Consider the following 22,694-nt stretch of genomic DNA (forward strand, 5'->3'; position numbering starts at 1 on the left):
ATGAGGAGGTACACCCTTGCGCTTGTACATCAATGTGGGATATATCCCTTTGCTCATGTGACTTCATGCTAGGCTTTGCACTTTCTTGGCTACTCAACTCATTCCCTACCTCTTCCTTGTGCTCATTGGCATACCACATTTCTCAACAAGAATGGCAATGACGCGATCCATTATTGTCCACCTATGCCAAACATGCCATAAGACACTTGAAGATGAAGGGGAGAGTGAGGGACCTTTGTTCTTTAATCTACCACACTACCATAATATGGTGGTAGAGGACTACCATACAGATTGGGTCATAGGTTGGAGAATCTAATGAACTAGCTTGCAATGGCTTGTATATGGCCCTCTTGTTGGTCAAGCCCTCTTCATGAATCCATGTCTATGCATGGTCCATAATTGCATCCACTATGGCAGTAGGCTCTATATTTAAAATGATTTTATCTGCACTTCAACCTCTGTACATAGATTTCTTAAGATTGCATACCATGTATGATAATTCAAAACCATAGGATGAATTCTTGATTGTATATATATGCATTCTACTTCATATAGATGTCCCCTTTGATCATCATATTTACTAGGTGTATGTAATCGGCAGCATGGTTGGCATCTTTCTACAAATCTTGATGAACATGAGCAAGTTCCATGACTAGTCCAAGGCATATCCTTCATATATAAACATTAGCAACATAGCCTAGAGAGCCTATGATGCTATAGCAGATTTGGCAAATGGACTGCCACCTCCAGGAGCAGCCTATCCTTTTCCACATCCGCCTTGATGAGTCCAAGCTTGCAGGCACTTGGGTACCTTCCTTTTCTAGTTCTTGCTTCTTCTTATGATTGCCCTTTTTTTATTCATCTCAGCTATATGCAAGAGCTATATAAAAGGCATTTATAGATCTTGGGTAATCTTATTTGGTTTTGTGAAATGGGCCAGCTTTTCAGGACCTTTATGTCTATACATTGTGAAGCTAAGACAAGTGAATCCCAAAATGCTAGATCAAATCGATACATCTAGGTTGGATGCCTCGTTTTCCAATTGTAGTTAAGGCATGGCTCTCATCTATCACCTGATAGGCACTTACATTTTTGGTTGTCCATTCAACAAGCTGCTTGACATTTGGGACAATCATCGCAAAATCTGTGTGGCACTACTTGTAATAGGCACAGCTACTGATGAACGACCAAAGGACGCTAAGGCTTTCCAAGGAGCTGCAGCAAAGAAAGAGGACTAGCCCTAGGGGATGGAATTCCTTGGGCATAGCTACTGATGATGAACAACCAAAGGACGCTGAGGTTGTCCAAGGAGCTATAGCAAAGAAAGAGGACCAGCCCTAGGAGATGGAATTACTAGACCTCAACACTGATGCTTTCAAGGAACCACCCTAGTCTCGCAAGAGGGCAGTAAACCACAAGAAGGAGGTGAGGTCCCACCCCATACTAACAAGAGAACCATGTTGCAATGGGAGCATGACCCCCTATACGAGGTCATTTTAATCCTGCTAGCTTATTATTTAATGCAGAAGAAAGAGTGCAAGAGGAGATTCCCAAGTATCTCTCCCACCCACCCATAGATCCATGATTTATGACGAAACCATTAAAGGCTTGCCAAAAATCTTTCTCATCTCGAGATCCCATTCATAAGGTCCTTCTCATGCGGCTTCACCTTAAGCAACCCTTCAAATAGTGGCTATAGAACACGCCCATCGAAGAGTGAGGAGGATATAGAAGGCCGACAGAAGATAGGGCATTTAACAATGTAGAGATGAAGAATCGGCCCCAAGCAGAGGCTCCACTATCTTCGTAACCCAAATTGTTGGGCCACATATCGCATTGTGCACTAGTTAACCAAAGGGTAAACCCATGCATAGATACATGAGGTGGAAGGAATATGAAGCCAAAAAGAAGATCTATCCTCTCCTCCTCAACTTCTCAGAATTTGAGTCTCAGCCATTTGGCATAATCCAAATAGAAGAGTGGATGTGTGAGCTGATAGTCCAATTTATTACCTCATATTAGGATGCCCCAGACATTGCCTTCTAAGTTGCAATCAAATTCCTCAACACAATCCGCAGCTATTTACAAGATTTCAAAGATGAGAGAAGTCTTATGTGCAAGGCCTTTCCTTCGACATCAATCTAGTGCCCACACTTCGCTAGATCTATGGTTTATTTGTACGCATTCAATTTTTGGAAGCATTCAGGATGAGGAGATGTTCCAACTATAATTTTATGTTCACCCGAATAACGGAAGCCACTCCAACATCTAAAGGCATTGCAACACGTTCACACAATGAGCTTGTCGGAGCAAAGATGAAGTGAAGATCCTTTGATCAACATGCCCATCATTTATAGCTCTCAAGGACAAAAGCAGGTCTAGGCAGGGGGTTGTTAACTCTTTTTTGTATTTCCAAAATCCTTCGGATTCTAGCCCAGGATGTATTCACATTATGAATGGTCGTGGGTGGGCCAATGATGTATCAAAAGCTATCCATAACCACAAGCCTTGTATATATGGGTAGAGATATGAACTGGGCACTTAATATGGGTGGTCGTGCAAAGTCCATTTGTATATATGCAACTTTTGATAATGTGAATGGGAGAATTTGATCATTTCTCTAGTGCAAAGTTTTCTTATTGTCTTGAGCTCTTTCTCTCTTTCTTGTTAGGATACATGCTTGTGTGTGTGGATGGAATGCATTGAGTGTGCATGCTTGCTTGCTTAAGTGAGAGAGTGATCGAGCACGATTGGAGAAGAAGGTAGTTCAAGCTTTCTAGCTTAATCGGTTTCAAAATTTTCAGCAACTTCAAAGTATGAAGGTCTCATGACAAGATTCATATTTGATATAAGATCTAAGTCCATGAGTGATACTAGAAAGGGATGATATACTGGAGCTCCACCATTTATCATACCAGCCATTTGCATCCAAGGAGATATTCTAGGAGGAAAAAAGCTAAGTGTCTACCATTCAAAGTTATAGATAAAGGATAACTTATGATACCCTATCACTACCATTAGTGTGTGTTCAATGATGCGATTAAAATAACTTTGAGGATAAAGCCATTAATTTGAGCTTCTTTAACAAAGCCTGCTCAATAGGGGTCATGCAAACCACCCGACCCTCCTCAGTTGCATCAAAAGGATTGGTTTCTGGGGCACAGTGCTCCACAAAACATCGATCGAGCACAGAAATCCTTGAAGCTCATGCACATTTGACACCAAAAACAATGCACTCAATCATCCATCGAGATTTTGACCATGCTTCCAAGGGTGAAGCGACATCTGTACATGCTTATCATCTTTATCTTTGGTTCTATTGGCTGGAACTATCCTGGAATGTGAACATATGCTCCTTGTGGTAGACCACACCTGCGTGAGCATTCAACCATGGGTTGCTTAGAATAGCATCCACCTCATCCAATTGTGCCACCTTGAACAAACAATCCCCAAAAGCTAGCAAGGCATCCTCCAACGTCTCAGCAACCCCAAATCAGTTTTGACTTCTTCCGCTTCCCTCTGATCATCACAGTGGCTAAGATCATGCCACTAGTGTTGTCCATCGTTGTAGCAGCTTCAGCTGCTCAACCACATGGTCCTGGATGATGTCCTGTAAGGCTCCTCCATCAAAGAGTAACCTCAAGTATTGGGAGAACCGGAGAGCCGTGTATGTGGGAAAGTTTGAAGCCCGCGAATCGGGGTGAAGAACGCCTCCACTTTGGTATATGTTTGGGCCAACAGAGAAAATTTGGAGAGATTTAGTGTGCAATCCTTTTCCCTCGCAAGAGTACTTCCTTACCATTTTTTCAAAGCTTCAATGACCAACATTGGCCATTTCTGTCCACAGCCAGCCTCCTCTGAATGGCGTGTATGCGGTCTCGTCTGGCCGTACTTGCCGGTACAGGCAGCAGAGCACCGTCGACAAGAAAAGCACAAAACACATAATGAAAACCTTAACATACGTTCTCCTTGTGAAGGTAGTCTATCGATCCCGTGAATGAAAGAAAATTGTTGCTGGTCTGTCACCACCAACCAGCATTCTGCACTTGGATGTGCACTATGAACAGGTGCAGAACCAAAGACCCGAAACCATGCAGTGTCGTGTCGTGCCCGTCTGGCACCAAGCTTGGGATGCACTGGCATGGCCAAGCGTGCACCCAGTTTTGGGCAAAACCCAAAATGGCCCGCAATTTGCACTTTTGGAGTCCGCCCAGCCCATGCGTCGTCCTCTGCTGGTCGGCCTGCTCGACTGCCTCGTCCTGGCCCCGTATAAGGGTAGATCCAGCCCCACTCATGACACCTTTCATGCATTGCAGCCCTCAGCTCTGGCAGCCTCCAAGCAGCCCACCAGGAAGCAGGAAGGGTCATCTATCTGTGTGATCTTCTGTGGCAGCCCACAAGGAGAAAATGCAAGTTCCTTCAGTTCAGTCAGTGTTCCAAAGACAAGTCAGTGAGCTGGATAACAGATACGGAGCAAGAGAAATCAGTTAAGAGTGATGAGTGAGAAAAATGCCTCCACTTTAGTATTATGTTTGTTGGGAGGGAGAGATTGAGTGTGCAATCCTTTTTCCATTTTTCCAAAAGCTTCAATGACCAACAATGAGTGAATGGCCTGTATGCAGTACTGTAACAGCACCATCCATCGACGGCGGCGAAGCACAAACAAACATAAGTTTTCCTTGCTTGTGAAGGTAGGTAGAGTCTTATCAATCCTATGAAAACTGTCGCTACCTGCATCACCAAGAAGGCCAGATGCCTTAGTACCAGAAGAAGAGGAGTCTCAGAACTTAGTAGAGTACCAGGAGCTCCATAGAGACTATTATTGCTATTGCATAGACTCAAAAGCTGCTTCAACAACCAAAGGGTCAGGTCAGTGGGGATTGATATTTTGAATTGAAGTGTACCCGATTGGGAAGTGGACCTTCCGCTGGCTGCTGCTGCTGCTGCTGCTGCTGCTGCTGCATCATCTGCGACGACGGGGAGAAGCGCAGGGCTTTTGAAGGAGGCAGAGTATGTGGAGGCGTTCCGTTCTTTGCCGTGTGCGAGAGAGAGATCATCATCATATCCTCCATCCGATCTCGCTCTCTTCTGCCAAAATCCCACGCAGGCAGAGGACCTTCCTTCCAGTTTGGAGTTTTTATATAATTATCTTGGGTGCGCCGGGCCTCTGAGGCAGTGCAAAACAGAGGCGACGCGCGCAGCCCCCGGGCAGCAAGCTGCCGGAAGGGGCCTGCCCCCATGAAAGAAATTAGGTTAATATCATGTGGCCCGATGGGCCACGTATCAGATATTAAACTGATAAGAACAAATACTGCACTTCATCTCAGCCATGAGGCCGAGAATGGCACGAGCCTCCCGATGCTCACCCCACGCCTTTTATACCAGCCCACGCACGGCTTCCCTTTATGGGATCGATAGATAGATCACCCGCTGCCCGCGAGATTTCTACGCGCATGTGCGTCACGGCTTGATTCAAACTTTACTTATGCTCTTGGTCATCTCTAACAAGAGCATAAGTAAATTTCCGTTAAGAGGGAGACACAAAGCCATGAGACCCCACATGACCTCTACACGTGTATCCCCTCACTCGTTGCTTCTGATTTCTTGCCAGCCTTTTTTGGATAAGAAAACGACCTCACCTGCTCAGCGAATTAACGGGACGATAAACCACCAAACGAGATGTAACGTAGAACAATCACTTGCCTTTTGTGTAACTCGGGGAAGAAGAGTAGTCTTGAAACTTGTAGTGTGCTTAGCAAGTTTTAAATATTTTTTTTTTGGGGGGCTTTAATCAAGATTTTCTTTTATTACTAACCTGCTTACTTGCTAAATTTCAAAAAGACCAGTATTCTTTATTTTCTCTGCAAAACCTTAAAAAGACCTTATTCTTTTACGCACAAAAAAAAAGAAGAAGAAGAAGCCTTAATAGTCCTAAAAAGAACCACATTTTCGTAAGGTGAAAGAATCTAATAAACAACCTACACACAATACGAGGTTATTGCAAGAAGAGGCTTAAGATATTGCAGGCTCAAATAAGTATGTCCGGGGGGTTATCACTTCTTCTTCTTCTTCCAGTATTGAGACAGAGTGTTCCTCGGTCAACAAGCATCATGGGTCCCTCATCCTCTGAGCGTTTCCACAGACTCTAGCACGGCCATCTCCGATCATACGCCCTTGCAATGGAGCAAACTGATGGGGAGGAACTGGAACCGACTCCGTTTCCTACTAGGAAATCGAGAGTTAATAACCTTCTACTTATTACATATGATCTGTTTGTTGAATACACTGAGAGGAAGCCATTGGGAGGCTGAAAAGGGAGAGGCATGTCGGATGGATCACGGAGGCAGTTTTCCAATGAAAAGGAGAGGTATGCGGATGGATCATGGAGGCACGGATGCATACTAGCAATGCCTCGCAAAGGCACCATAGTGTGCGCCATTTTGTCGTGCAACGAATGACGGAAAGGGGACTCCTCCAACCCTTCTCCACTTCAATTGAACTCTTTCTTGAAAACCATATCTTTCCTCATTCGAATCCTTGACAACTGCGCCGCTTGTTCCAAGAGGCTTTGTTCGACTTAGGGAAAGAGCATAAAGCCAAACTTACGAAGCTTAAAAGGGCAATCGACTGTAACCTCTTAGGCCAATGAAGACAGTTTCGAGGTCGAACTAGCCAAACTCTGGTTCAATTCCAATCAGGCAAGGAGTTTAAGAAAAAATTAGGATTTATTGATAGTGGCGTGCACGTCACAGTCTAATGTCCTATGAGACTTGGACCTCATTAGGTAGGCCCAGTCACTCCCACCACTGCACAAGTGCATGGTTCAAGAAGGTAACTTTGTGTATGGGTACATGTAAGAGCTAACCTTCAGTATTGAAGACAACATGTTCGAGTCCACATTCTCATGATCTCCGTGAAGGAACTATAGCTAAAGAAATCCTTTTGGGAAGAAGCTGGAAAAGCCATAACAATTTCTACATTCATTCAGATTTCCCACGAGGCTGCATTGGGGTAGTAGGGATCTCAAGTCATTCTATCTCTAATAGAACACAAGCCTATGAACCTTACTGTGATGAAAATGCATTGTGTAGCACCTGCACCTTTCACCATAGTGCCAGTTTTTTACCCTTCATCCTTAGAGTCCAATGAAAAAGAATACTCATCCTCAAAACGTTGCCAAATACCTTGGTAGAAAACCACAGGCTTTTGCTTACAAAAGGTGGGTACCTAAAGAAAGCCATACACTATGGTTGGAAGGCTCTAGAAGCACTTCACATGAAACACCCTTTAGATATGAACCTCAACAGCCACCAAGCTAGGTAAGAGTGGTCCAAGATCATCCTATCTCACATGTCCCTTTGCAAAACACACAAATCCAGGTGGGAGTAGCGTTGTTTCTAGAACGACTAGTACAAGTGGAAAGAAAGACAAATAACGAAGCTGGTACGTTCATGAAGAATAGAGGGTTTTAATTTATGGACGGAATTAGAGCGTATTCTTTTTTCCATAAACTTAAGGCAACTATTAGAAATTTCTCCTAGCTGTAGAAAACACAAATTTCTCCTAGCTGTAGAAATTTCTCCTAGCTGTAGAAATTTCTCCTAGCTGTAGAAAACACAAATTTCTCCTAACTATTAGAAATTTCTCCCTAGCTGTAAAAATCTATAAGAAATATGTATAAGATACACAAATTCTCTGGGTATTAGAATAAAATCTTGTGCATGTGGGCGCATATGCATAATTATAAATGTAATAATAATTTGAGGATATAAAGTAACTTAAAAACGTCATTTCTAAAAACCAACAGAAAAAAAGGGTTGGTTTAAACAAATTATATGAGAGCAATATCTTTGAGGTAATCATCCAATAAAATAATTTTCTCAAGCGGTTTTGTTGCATGCGCCCAACATTGAAAAAAATCTCAACAGCTAAGCAAATTAATGCGATGAATCACCAAACGAGATGTAACGTAGAACAAGCACTTCTTTTGTGTAACTGGGAGAAGAGTAGTTTTGAATCATGTAGTGTGCTTAGCAAGTATTGATCTTGATGTTATCTTTAGTGGAATTAATTTTTTTGTTGCTTTAATCAAGATTTTAAAAAAAGGTTTAACAAAAATACTTGTTAAATTTCAAAAGGACCAATATTCTTAATTTTCTATGCAAAACCTTAAAAGTTCTAAAAAGACCAATAAATACTTTGTAAGTTCCAAAAATGCTTTTATGACCTAGTAACTCTAGGTCATAAAAGCATGTGCGTACATGTGTGCACGCTTAATTATAAATATAACAATAATTTGAGAATATAGAGGAATTTAAAAAGATTAATTTTAAAAAAACCAGTAGAGTAATGTGCATTCATTCATGGGGGGTCGAAGAAGGTGGAGATATAAAGAAGAAAAATATTATCTCCACTAGCTCAAATAAAGAAGAAAGATATTCATTCATGGGGTCAAAGAAGTTAGATATATAAAGAAGAAAGATATTTATATCCACGAGCTCAAATAAGCTTCTCAAGGACAAGAGCGATTCTTCAAATTCTAAGGAACTAAAGCAAGTCCCTAGAAGATTTACAAGACTAACTCTACTCCCTAATACATTAGTTTAAAGTCATGTTTCCTTAATGAAAAATATCAAGAAGACACCTAAGCCACAAAGGTATGCAAAATTGAAAGGAAACAAACATTGGGAAGAAGAAATGAATGAGGGGATGAAAAGAGGGAGTGGGTATTGCAAACTAAAGCTTGTTGGTTGAAGTGTGAAAAAACTGCCCTTGAACCTAGAGGTGTCTCTGTTAAAATGGTTGACGATTCTCTAGAAAGACCATTTGGAAAAGTTAGCAAAATGTGCATGGAAACAAGTGGAATTAAGCCATTGATGATCCATGATTGGGGAACCAATGACATTTATCTAAGAAATAACGAGCAAATGATTAATGTCAACTTGGCTAATCATAGTGCTCACCTAGTCTTCTCACCCAGTCATCACTAGATCTCCCATTGATCTAGAATCGGACACAACATCTCATTCGAGAAAATCCCTAGAAGCAAGTGTTTGTCTAATGTGTAAAGGTAAGATTTTAGATCTTAAATAATGAATTTTTTTCGAGTTAGCGTAGATCTTAAAAAGTTAACATTATAAATGAAGGCCTTAGCGTAGATCTTAAAAAGATTGAAGCTGAAGTGAACGAACAAAAAAAGGAAATCATGTCAGTTCTAGATCCCACTTATTATGAGAATTGAATGCAACTATTGTCAACCCTAGATGTGGTCTAACACAAAATGAGACGCAAATTTGTAAATTCCAAAGGTGAGAGAATTTCATTGTACATGTTGAATGCATCATGTTGTGAAGTAGCTCTAATGGAAGAAAGGAGATAACTCAGTGAGGCTCACATAAAGCCTACTACAACCTTGGAAACATATTGTGTGCAAGTCAATACGGTTAAAGCCATTGCACTCCAGTATGATGAAAAAGAAACAAAACCCGGCCTGCCACCATCTCTAGCTAGGGTTCATAACAAAATAAGGTATTACACAAGCATTGGGGCTAGTAGATTCAGAACAAAAGAAATAAAACCCCTAGGGTTTAGAACAAAAATGGGGATTGGGATTGGTAGATTCAAGAATGTCTTACAAAACTTCGCTACCTCTTGGCCATCCAAAGCTACAAGATATTAACATAAAAATTAATTCATTTGGTGAAATGACTGAAGAAGTGATCCTAAGCCGCAATTGGATCACTTTAGAAATAATCCCTTCGAAGGTAGTTTCTAGGTGATTAATGCAAATGAAATGACTAAAGAAGTGATCCTAAGCCGTAATTTCATGGCTTAAAACAAGTGCCACATTAATTGGATAGATCACACCTTGGTGTTGAATCTATCTCCAGAGACCATTCCATTACCTCTACAACCGAAACTTAGTAAATGTCTTTGAAAAACAAAGTTGATTCAATCTCTTTTCTTAAACTTGTTGTGGATCTAACTCCACTAACATAGATACATGGTCACACCGAACCCTTTTGATAAGGAAGCCATAAAAAAGACACCCAAAAGTCAAGACCAAAAGGGCAGTTCAAAGGTGGACCCCCACTGGCAACTGTTGTCACACCACTTGGGTACCCTCATCAGACCATAAAGAAGGAGTAGTTCTCCAATCAAAGAAGAAGGGGAACGAAGTAAAAACGAAAGTGTTATCAAAGGTAAAAATCTAAATCATTGATGACCTCATCAAGGCACTACCCTCAACTTCTAGTCAATAATTAATACATTGACCAAACTTGCTTTCAGTAATTGGAGCATCAAAGCATCATAAAAAGCAACTCAAACCTCTAGGAAGGCCATAAATTTCAAAGTAGTAAATGTAGGATCCCTCCCTAACCCCTCAAAAGGTATGACTAAATTCTTCTAATATCATTCAATTTTGTAGAGAGAGTAATAACTTAGAAAGAGAAAAATGATTTTTCTAGCTGTGTAAATAGTAAGTTTCTCTTTAATCCCAAGAAATAAAAAGGGCAAGAAGATTGTAGAATGAGGACCAAACTAGTAATATCTTGAAGATTGTGTTCTATCAATCACTACCTTATAAGGAGTGGGGTTTTATTAGACTACTTAAAACTAACTTTTGAAGTTTGGTAAGCCATTAAAATCTTTAATGATATAATTAAGAAATGTTTGAAGCTTTTTGGCTAGAAGACATTATATTTACCCTAAAAAAAGTTAGAGAGAGAAAATGTGAGTTTTGTTAATACAGTTGAGCAAGATTCTTCTTCTTAGTCTTAAGAACTTAAGTGTCCATTCAGAATTTAAATTAGAAATCCATTAGGCAAGAAAAACTAGAGAGAGGCTCTCCACAGAAACACTCCTTGTGCAAGACCACCCATCATAGAAAATTCTTAATATAAATTGCAATAGGGATAATTTCGAAGGTTCCCATTTTGTGTGTTCTTCATATCGTTGTTATTACCACTTTTTAGCCCCATTTATAACTTCAAGGTACGTTTTCAAAGTCTTTAATGTCGTTTGATTCTTGGGGGAGATCCCAAAAAGGGGTGGCTACAAGAAGGAGTATTTTATTGTAATTTTTACATTAAAAAAATAGGGAGAGGCTTAAATCATGGGATATTTTCAAGTATGAGAGCCAACTAGACCTAAAACTAGCCATTTTGGTTCCCTTTTCTTGTTAATTATGACCAAGTAAAAGTCTATGGTAGATCCTTAAAAGGGAAGCCGCCTCATGTATAAAGAGAAGGGAGGGTAGAGCCAATTGGACCCAAAACTGGCCATTTTGGTTCCCTTTTCTTGTCCAATTATGACCAAGTAAAATTCTAAGGTAGATCCTCAAAAGGGGAAGCCCGCCTCATCTATAAAAGAAGGGAGGGATAGAGCAAAAAATATCCTTTCTAGAAGGAAACCCATACTCTTCCAAAAAAATCTCATTATCTTCTCCCTCACTCTAGGGAGAGGCTAATCTAATCGAGGTAACCATGATTCTAGTTCTTAAGCATGTGTAGTTAATATTTTATTTAATTAATTCTTTAAACAAGATAGATAGTTTCTTAATCTACTTATTTACGCATGTTTAAAAACAACCAAATTGAAAGAAAGACCTAGAAAATGCGGATACTCTAGAAAGTGACCTCAATGAGAGGATTTAATTCTAGTGCATATCGATCATGTAATAGACTTAAGCTAAATTTGACAAAGTTTTAAAAAAGAACCCTACAATAAATTAAATCTCTGATCACCCTTATAAAGGAAGTCATAAAAGTACACAAGTTTAATAAGATTGCCGTATGAGGTAGTCCCACAAAGGATCCTTAGTGTGGTAAGGGAGTTATCGTGCATAAGTGGATCCTTATGGGGACCATGAACTGTGGATGAGCCCTTTTTGATAGAGAGTAAAAAGGTTATGTTTCCCATGAGTGCCGGCATGGGAACCATCTACCCCACTGGTAGAATGTATAGGGTCATGCCGCCACCAGTTGCTTGATCTGACTTATAGGACCATCTATCGAGGATGTAACCCCTTGGTAGGTTGAACAAGAAAAAAAAGCAAACAAAGGACCTAAAGGAATTGGTCTTGAATCTTATTTAAGATCTAAAGAAATTGGTTTTAAAGTTTAATTAAGACATAAAGTACTCAAGATACCTTATCAGGTAAAAGATATAAAAAATAACATGGGTTATGAGAGAAAACTAATGGAATTCCCAATGTTAAAGGATTTAAAAAAGTAAGCAACATTTTACTTTAGGAATGGAGTGCCTATCTTCAATGCTTGTATGGAACTGCGGTGCCAGCTAGGGGGCATGGGAACTCGACTCCCGTGTACCTGAGCACAACCTTCCCTAACTATTAAATGGATCCACAACTAAGTGGTTGGGTGTAGGCTAGACCCAAGCAATTGGATGGGGCTAGGCTTGGTCAAATGGATCCAAAAAGTAAAAAAATAATAGATAGAAACATAACTTCCTTGGTTGAATCTACATCGTATCAGCAAAGGGATCGTATGAATCGTACTCTGAGATAAATGTCTTTTCAAATGAAAAACTTGGGGAAAATATAGTAATTTAGGAACGTTCAGGGGAGAGAAAATTTCCTCATAATCGAGGGAACAAGACATCGCCATTGAGCCTCGGGGAGCCTCTAATGGACTTGTTTTGAGAATTATTATGGGAATAATCTCGTAGAACAAGACATCGCCATTGAGCCTCGGGGAGCCTCTAATGGACTTGTTTTGAGAATTATTATGGGAATAATCTCGTAGAATTATACACATTTCCCTCATAAGGATTTTCCCAAACAATTTTTTTGGGGATACAGGGTTATTCAAGCATTGGGATAATGTGATATAAGGTCTCGACGGGTGAGACTCTCTACCCTCGGTTTAAATTCCATTGCCATTTCATTATTTAGATGTAGAGGGTAGGGGTCTCACATCAGTTTAAATTCTACTGCCATGCTATCATTTAGATGTAGAGGGTAGGGGTCTCACATTTTGTATCAAAACCAAGGATTTAAAATCATAAAGAAACTATATATATCTTATGCTAAGAATTGTCATCAATCTAGATAGATATAAACATAGATTTATGAATAAAGTTTTTCCTTTTTTTCTTTTAGAAGGCCTAAAGCCCACATCTCGGGATTATCTATAGAAAATGAAATGATATCGTTTGAGTTTAATCACCTTTCATCTAAGGGTGTGCATGAACACAATGAGCTAGCCAAACATTTTGTGGAACTGTTCTCCTCAAGTGAGTGAAGTAATTTTGAAGATCTATTTTCCTTGGAACCAAATAAGCGTAGACTTCCTATGTGCACAGGGAGACAATGCCGTGGACCCAACCCAAAATTAAAGAGAAATATTTCTCTCGTCATGATATTGGAGAAACTTAGAGTTATACAAGAAGCAGTCATCCTTGGATCACTCTCTGATCGATATGGTATTAGATGAAGTCTTCACTTATTTTGTGCCATGCCAGAGAGTCTACATGTCAATATGTATATCCAAGGTCAGCACTCATCACTCACAATATGTAATCAAGAGCTTAACAATTCTAAAAGAAGACATAAGAGCTAGTTTTATAAAAACCTTCAATAATATTATCAACGCTTCTTTTTATGGACTCAATTGTACAAATCAATTTTGTTAACACCATGAATTTAAGGCTATAAACACCTTAAGAAGAAGATGTTCAAAGAAGAATAAGAAGATGTTATTACCAAAACTTACACTTAAATGTTTTCAGATGGCGTGACCTCATTTAGCTAGAGTGCAAGGGCTATCTCTGGTGGAAGACCAGATGACCAGATGACCGCCTTCGCTTTTGAGCATCTTGCTTCTCAATCTAAACCTAAACAAATTTCCCTAACTATCAATTTTGAAGAACTCTTATTTCCAACTCAAGGGATCAGGGACACTGATGGTTCACATTTTTCCTTACCCTTGGCAATCCACCATCGCCCATGAGAACATCATTCTCACCATGATTTAAGGGATACTTGAAGTAGTGGATACAACAGTTCTGTACGCACCCCTACTTCCCAGCCTTTAAGCCCCATCGATCTATATATTAACTTTTATCTTATTTTGTATCACATAAACATATTAGAACTCTCCCATGTAGAACCGACTTAGACTGGGGTGATTAAGTCTTATTATACATAAAATTCAAATAATAAAAACATCTTTTTTAGCTTTCTAATTAGTTTTTTAGACACTAAAGGATTGTTTGGAAATTTTTCCATCTCAACTTGTGTATGGATTTGTTCAATTCCAATAGTCAAGATGATGTTAATGTACCTTAATAAAATAGTTGACAAGATAGGGAACAAAGAAATGAAAGGATATAGTCTTGCATATAGCTATGTCAAACTTTTTTTAAAAGGACTTAGACCCTTACTTGCTGCTTGTAGTAATCATGGGTGCTAGTAAAGATGTACCCACAATGAAGGCCATGATGATGAGAGAGAGCTATATTTAAATATTTTACGAATTAGTGATCTCAAACAAGAACTTTTCGAGGGGCTCCAGTATTGGGATGAGGATTATCACTCTTGTATAATTGAACTACCTATAGGGGATATTGAGGTGATACCCCAAATTGTAATCATTTTCCACACGAGTTGGAAATTGTAGGCGTAGTAGATCATTATTGGGTCTTAGACATTGACAATACCTTTGATGACAGTGAATTCTGTGAGGAAGTCCTAGAACTCGATTTGCTTCTACCTGCCCACAAAATTTGCATCCCTGAAGAAATTATTATCCTTAGAAGCCTTGCTAACTTTTAAAGGATCAAGGCAAAGTATGGTCTTGTATAACTTGGAACTCCATTTTTGGGCTATGATTATAAATAAGTGTTTGTATTCAGCTTAGAGATTGTCTTTTCTAATATAATCTTTTGCATCCCTTATAAAAAGTGAAATAATGAGATTCTAAAAATCAACTTGTGGCAACTATCTTGACAATTATAAGTTATTTTTCCAATGGCATCTATTTAATAAGGAAGTTACAGATCGTCTTGTGATGGCCAACTCAACAATTATATGGCATCTATTTAATAAGGAAGTTGTAGATCGTCTTGTGATGGCCAAATCAACAATTACGTAGTGCTAGTGTGCTGATGAGCATGAAAGAAAGCTTGATAGATCCTCCAAATGAGATTGCAAGGAAAGGGAGCCACATTTACTTCCACTCTTTTTTTTTACTTCATTGCCATTATTTCTTTAGGAATTTTTTATTCGGACTATCGAACGCACTCTAATGGTAGTGGTAGAGTCTTGAAAACATAGTCCTTTGGTTATCTAGCTTTTTCTTTATTACCATTGTGTCCTCAATGTTATTTTGGATCATTGAACACACACTAATGGAAATGGTAGAGTATCATGGTTTATCCTCAAGATTATCTTAATTGGATCATTGAACACACACTAATGGTAATGGTGGGGTATCATGCTTTATCCTTTATCTGTAACTTTGAATAGTCACGACACTTAGGTTTTTCGCTCCTAAAATATATTCTTAGGAAGAAAATGGCTTTATTTCAAGGTTATTTTAGTTGGATCATTGAAAACACACTAATGGTAATGATAGGGTATCATGCTTTATCCTTTATCTATAACTTTGAATAGTAGACACATGTTTTTTTCCTCCTAAAATATCTCCTAAGGATGCAAACGGCTAGTATGATAAATGGTGGAGCTCATGTATATCATCCCCATCTACTATTATTCATGGACTCATAGCTTGTATCAAATATGAATCTTTTCATGAGACCTTCATACTTTGAGGCCGATGATAATTTTGAAAAGTTTTTGCTCCTTAAATTAGGTTTTTGTGGGAGAAGGTCGTACTGCCACTATACCGCCCTTATAACACACCCTTTAATCAATATAAGTGGTGTAGATAGGTCATGTTTAGGGAATCTCATGGAAATCTATAAACTTTTGGGGGCTCAACCAAACTTTGGTAAGTACCAGGTATCCTCACCCCTAATCACAAAAAGTAGCTCCTCCCATTTGGCTCCCTTGGTGTTTGTATTGCCATCTCAACGGTCCTTCGTTGCCTTTACTATGTTGATGCCTCCCCCATGCGCCATAAATCTTACAGGTAGAAGATCTTGATGCACCTCAATCCAAAGTTGGTCAAGCCTCTTTCCCCACCATTAGGGGAAAACATGTTGAGGAGACCAACATGTTTCTCCCTAAGACAAAGCAACACCCACTAGGCTCTACCTACCTAGGATGACAATAATCACATCCATCACCTTGGTAAGAAGGTGGTTGCTATGGAGTTGCACACTGCACCTTCCATGTGTGTAATAAAATGATAAACACACAATTTTTAAAAAAAAATATGGTACCAACATTCCATCTATACACTCAAATATAAGTGGTGCCACTATTTAATTGGTTTAGAGTTCTGGATCTACATGCAATCATTTCGATACTTGCTCACTCAGTCTCAGTATGACTTATCTCCTCTCTAGCTTTGTTGATGACACTTTCCTTTTTAGTTCCTCTTTAATATTGATAATGTGTAAGGTAATAAGGAGAATTTTGTTATCGACGTGCTTAGTCAAAGGCCACATTGAAGAGAAACTTTCTCATTTCATCTTTCATATTGATCATGTGTTAGGTAAGTGTCAAGAATCTTGTTGCTCTCTAGCAAATTAGCCATAGTGCTAGTGGTTACCTTCTTGCTCTCTAGCAAGTAACCATAATCCTAGTGGTTAGACCACTTGCCTTGGATCATGGAAGTCTCTAATGAAGAAGCTAGAGAGGCCAAGAGGTGTGTCAATCCCTCTTATTTGAGCCCTTTCTCTATTCAACTAAGTAATCCTTCCAAAAGACAATGATTAAGGTAGAAAGCTTGAACCACCTTCTTCTCCAATCATGCTCAATCACTCTCTCACTCAAGCAAGCAAGCATGCACACTCAACACATTCCGTCCACACACACAAGCATGAATCCTACAATCAAGCAAGCAAGAGCTCAAGAGAAGAAGAAATCTTTGCACTTGAGAAATGATTGAATTCTCCCATCCACATTATCAAAAGTTGTATATATACAAATGGGCTTTGCGCGACCACCCATATTAAATAGGTTCCCAATTCATATCTCTACCCATATATACAAGGCTTGTGGATGTGGATAGCTTTTAATACATCGTTGGCCCATGACCATACATAATGTGAATACATCCTAGGCCAGACAAGGATTTTGGATATAAGAAAAGGAGTTAACAACTCCCCTGCCTAGACCTACTTTTGTCCTTGGAAGCTGTAAATATGATGGGCATGCTGATGAGAGGATCTTGACTTCATCTTCGCCCCCGCGACAACCTCATCATGTGAAAAATGTGGACATTCTCTCTCTAGCTCCTTCACCACTACCTCTAGCCCACCACTACCCCTCCTATAAGCTCCACCACCATGCTCAACCCAGCCCACCACTACCCCTCCTATAAGCTCCACCACCACGCTCAACCCAGCCACTTTCTCCCCTGTAGCCCAACTTAGCTCCTCCCTTCTCTCTCTCTCTCTCTCTCTCTCTTCTCTCTCTGTCCCCCTCCCACCCTCTTCCCCCTCTCATTATTTCTCCCTTATCCACCCTCCCTCTCACTCTCTCTCCTTCCCTCTCTCCTTCCCTTTATCTCTCTCCCAACCTCTTCCTCCCTCTCCTTCCACCCTCTCTCTCTCTCTCTCTCTCTCTCTCTCTCTCTCTCTCTCTATGCATAATCTCTCCTCTCCTCTCCTCTCCTCTTCCTTCCGTCTCTCCCTCTCGCCCTATGCATAATCTCTCCTTCTCTCTCTCTCTCTCTCTCTCTCTCTCTCTCTCTCTCTCTCTCTCTCTCTCTCTCTCTCCTTCCCTATGCATAATCTCTCCTCTTCTCTTCCCTCTGTCTCTCCCTCTCCTTCCCTATGCATAATCTCTCCTCTTCTCTTCCCTCTGTCTCTCCCTCTCTCACCATCTTTACTTAATACTTAGAATTTTGGGTGATGACATCTCCTCTTAGAATTTTTGGGTATGACATCTCCTCTTAGAATTTTGGGTGTAAAATTTTCACTCTCACTTAGAGAAAGGTGTCCTCTCTTGTCAGTGGCTCACCCTAACCCCCTGGAAACAAATCTAACAAGAGATTACCTCGTGAGCTGCAACTGTCATAAGGATCTAATGGCCGAGCTCGTAACCCTTGAGGTCTCCAAGCTCTACAACTCCTTGAGAAGAGATTCCACTATGTCTCTGCCGAGCGTTGTCACACTGCCGCATTGCACTACATGTACTTGTCCCTCCTCTCACCTCACCTCACATCACTCACACACACTCACTAGCATGCATTAGAGAGAGATTAGCAAGAGCAAGACTCTATTGCACAATGGGGGAGTATCCTTGTATTATGAGAGATATTAACTTATATACATGGCCATAAGTGTTCACACTCACTTAAACTGTGGTGGGCTGATTGGGCACATTAGGCTCATAAGAGGCCTAATGCTATTACAATGACCACTCTCATAACATATCCATGAAGTACATCACTTGGGAATTCATCCTAACTTGCTACCACACCCTCTTGAAGCGGAAATTGCCTTAAGTATTCCATCGGACCATTACAGGTGCCCATCTCCAAGTTATAGATTTGGACGCCATTGCTTCATATCTTGAATGTATGACCTTTTGGTGTATCTACCTTGACTCCTTTGATATAAGATAATGGTAGCATCTCTTGTTAACCCTAGAAATGGGTTAACATTTCCCCCCTTGCTTCTGATGGCGATCGCGTCCTCGTGATCGTGTTGAAGGCTGTTGTGAATTGGCATTCTTTGTTGATGGTTTAGATGTTGAGTGATGTTCAATGGTCGTTGTTCCTCCAGAAAGAATAAGAAAGGGGAGTTAATAAATGAAAAGAATAGTAGTTTATTGGGAATTCCTATGGGTTGGGAGGGTGGGGTTTTTGGCCACCAATGATTGCATTTTTATATTTTAGTTGAGCATGTTTTTTTTGGCTCACTTTGTTTTTGGCAATCATAAGAAAGGTGCAAGGTTACATGTGATTTGTGTTAGTGGTGTAGCTAAGAGATGTTAATGATGGGGAGAAGAGAAGGAAGGATATGGAGGAACGTAGACAAAATCATAAAAATGAGATTGTGTTTCTCAGTTCCTCATTTGATTCATTGAAACAACATTCATCATTTGAAGAAATTGGCCTTTGATGATGCCCATTTGTGTGGCAGGATTCTTGTCAAATGTTGTTGAGTAGGGCCTATTCCTACATGCTTATTCCCATGTGCTTTTTATTTTTTATGTATAATTAAGTGCTCTTACAAAGCAAATATACATGAAATACAAGAATTGAGTCATATAGACTCTTAATGAACTGCTCTGTGTTGAAGTAGCCAATTGTTGGCTAGGATTGAAAGAATTACGTTGACTTGCAAGGCTAATATAGATATCTTCACTAAGGATTGGAGATCATTGATTTGTAAACATAGTAGCATCATTTGGAGAGGTTTGTAATTTGAAGGAAAATTCCAAGCGATGGATTGTACCATTGACCAAGCTTTCACCCACCATGGCCTCCCATACAGAGATGTACCTGGAAATTTGTCGATGGTGAGGCTTTGGTGAAAATGTCCTCCAGTGCATGAGTGTGGATATGTACTCATGGAGTAGCTGCGACATTGATTTAGCCAAAATTATAGTAAGCTATGAGCTGAACAAAAATATAATGGCTATTGAAGAGCGTTGGGAGTTACTTAAGCTGTGAAGTGTTAAGTTGTGAATGGGTTAGCGTGCAAAATTGCTTAAGTTGTGAAAGGCTTAACACGTGAAGGAGCTTAAGCCATGAAAGGCTTAATATGTGAGATGCTTAAGCTGTGAGATGGCTTAACTCGTGAGATTTTTAAGCCGTGCAAAGGCTTAACCCATCAGATTGTAGGGTTTTAGTTGTGTGAGATTGCGAAGTTTTACCTGTGAGATTGTAGGGTTTTACCCTGATGGTTTTTTATTTTAAACGATTCTATATGACTTGCAAGCAACAGGTTCTTTTGCACTTATGCTTCACATCTAGAGGGGTGAAAAGAGCATTATGAGTTTATCTTTGATGTACTAAAAAGTCTTCGTTTACAGACTTAGGTATTGTTTCTTGAATTTGTGGCTCAATTATTATTGAGGCAATAGGTAAGACTTCTGGGTGGTTGCCAATGGGGTTGACTAAATACACCAACTCTTGTGTAGGTGTTGTAAGCACGAGAGGGGTTGAGTGACTTGCTTGATATTGATTGGGTTTCCATTCTTGTCGAACTTTAGGTGAAGCTGTTGGGGTTAAAGTCGGGGGTCAGGCGGCAACCATACGATGGGATTACCATCATAGTATCCTTGTTGTTAAAGCACGTGCACAGGCACCCATCTTTGGATGAGCATTATAAATTGGTGGCTAATGATTTTGGTGCTGAGGCTTATTTCTTTATGCAGGCTTAGGGGACCTTTTGGTTTGCTTGGAAACCCAAGCTATGTTATTTTCTTTGTAGTACCCTTGTGCTTTCTTGCAGTAATCTTTTGGGTACCCACGCTTGTTGATATGTTGGAGTTCTTTGAAAAACTCGCATAGGCTTTTGTGGACGGTGTAGTGGAGTACTTTTATTTTTCCTTGGCCTCTAAGTACTGTGTTGAGGAAGAAGCTTTCTCTGTCAAGGCACCCAAATTTGATTGGCACCTTCATAGTAGCCTTGAGATACAAGTAGCTGCTTCTCCACCCACATTTTGATACTATTAAGATACCTGGATTTTGGTTATCTTGGTGGATTTTTCTTTTTGGTGAAAGTGGAAGGTTTTGGGCCCTCCTTCAAATTGGTTGGTGTTGAGGCTGTAGGTTTTAGACTTATGGGCATTGTTGAAGATGAGGTTTGAGTGGTGGCTACTGATGTGGAGGCTTTTCAGCATATTGCCATCTCCAATTGCAAAGATGGCAACTATGATTGCGGTGGCTGTAACTAAAGGCTGGTTTTTACATAAGATGGATGTAAAAAATGCATTCTTGCATGGTGACTTGCAAGGAGAAAGGATCAGCCACCTGGTTTTGAGGATACAAGTAACCCCAGAGTATGTATGTAAGCTTTGTAAGGCCTTGTATGGGCTAAAGCAAGCTCCACAAGCATGGCATGATAAGATTGATGAGTATCTTGTCACTATTGGTTTTCATATGGTAGATGTAGATCACTCTTTGTATGTGCGCAAGAGTGATAAGGGTATTGTGATCATCACCATCTATGTAGATGATCTTATTGTTGGGGTGATAACTTGGAAGAGATTGAGCATGTGAAAAGTCTTCTCAAAAGGAAGTTTGACATGAAGGATTTGGGAGATTTGCACTACTTTTTGGGCAGTGAGGTCATTCGCACACCTGATGGTATTTGGCTATCACAGAGACAATATGTATTGTACATGTTGTCCAAGTATGGGATGGCTAGTTGTAAGCCAATCTCAGTTCCATTAGATCAAAATGGCAAGCTCAGTGCGAATGTAAGTTATGTGTTGGAGTGACCCCACTATGTACAGGAAGATTGTGGGGAGTTTGATCTATGTCACAATTAGTAGGCCAGATTTGAGTTACATTGATGGCTTAGAGAGCTAGTTTATGCAAGTTTTGCGTAAACCACATCTTGATAGTGTGGGATGCACACTTTGGTATTTGAGGACCACTATTTATTATGCATTGTTTTATGTAGCAGGTGTACCATTAGAGCTATATGGGTACACAGATGCAGATTGGGTTAGTAGTATTACAGATAGGAGATCTACCAGTGGGTTGATGTTTTCATTTGGGGAGTGCTACTGTGACATGGATAAGCAAGAAGCAACCCATAGTTGCCTTGTACGCACGCTACTTGTTGATTTGGGGTTGCATGCGGAGAGAAAGGTTGTCATATATTTTGACAATCTTAACAGTATATAGTTTACAGAAAACCCAATTTTCCATGCGCGGACGAAACACATTAAGGTACACTACCACTTCATCAGGGAGAGAGTCTTGGCAACTAGCAACATCGACTTGGCCTACATCAGCACACAAGATCAAGTCACTGACATCTTCACGAAGGCCTTGGGAGAGCTGAGAAGCTCCGTAGATTTCAAGATATGCTCAGAGTTCACAAGCTAGAGTTGAGCTGCTTGAGGGGGAGTGTTGAGATGTCAAGCTCAACATGAGCTGACACTCTCATGAGGCACGTGCGTGACCGTTCGCGACATTTACATCACTGGCGAGTTTGGTAGCTAGCATCGACATATCTTCGCCAGAGATTCTACAGCTAGACTACACCGACTAGTCCACACCTGTCCACTCCACTTTAGTGTGTTCACATTATGGACCACTTGTATATACTCTAGTATGTGTGTTAGTCACTTTATCTCGTTTGTTGAAGAAGAAGAAGAACAATTTTCAACCTCTCTTCTAGGTTTTGTGTGAGTGTGTGTGTGCTTGCAAGAGCTCAAGCTTCCTTCTGCCCTACATCTTTTTATCTATGAGGTCTTGAGGTCTCTTCTAAGAGTAGGGTTACAACAATCATTACCCCCCTTGGGTGCTCAACTGGCTACTCTCAGGTGGTTAGGTAGATACACACAACAAACAAGATGATAAGATGGGTGTCTACTCATATGGTGACCCCTCTTTTACAACAGATGGCTAGGG

The 22,694-nt window shown here is 40.2% G+C and overlaps 2 protein-coding genes and 1 non-coding gene across 3 annotated transcripts in view; 1 reads left to right on the top strand and 2 right to left on the bottom strand.

Annotated features, from left to right (window-relative positions):
• The window catches only part of LOC147611443 (uncharacterized), a 131,291-nt gene that overhangs the window by 97,721 nt on the left and 10,876 nt on the right, over nucleotides 1-22,694 (top strand). The window lies entirely within an intron of this gene.
• LOC147611446 (uncharacterized) lies at nucleotides 4,429-5,255 on the bottom strand. The gene is made up of 2 exons (XM_086784962.1): nucleotides 4,905-5,255; nucleotides 4,429-4,731 (listed from the first exon to the last, which is right to left on the bottom strand). The coding sequence occupies exons 1-2, from the start codon at nucleotides 5,238-5,240 to the stop codon at nucleotides 4,429-4,431; spliced, it is 639 nt and encodes a 212-aa protein (XP_086641088.1). The 5' UTR covers nucleotides 5,241-5,255.
• On the bottom strand, nucleotides 5,150-5,347 carry LOC147611447 (U2 spliceosomal RNA). Its single transcript, XR_015263843.1, has one exon. It is a non-coding gene; the product is annotated as a U2 spliceosomal RNA (small nuclear RNA).

The sequence above is a fragment of the Cibotium barometz genome, chromosome 47, assembly GCF_041138505.1.
Source record: "Cibotium barometz isolate CiBa-2024 chromosome 47, ASM4113850v1, whole genome shotgun sequence".
Lineage (NCBI taxonomy): Eukaryota > Viridiplantae > Streptophyta > Polypodiopsida > Cyatheales > Cibotiaceae > Cibotium > Cibotium barometz.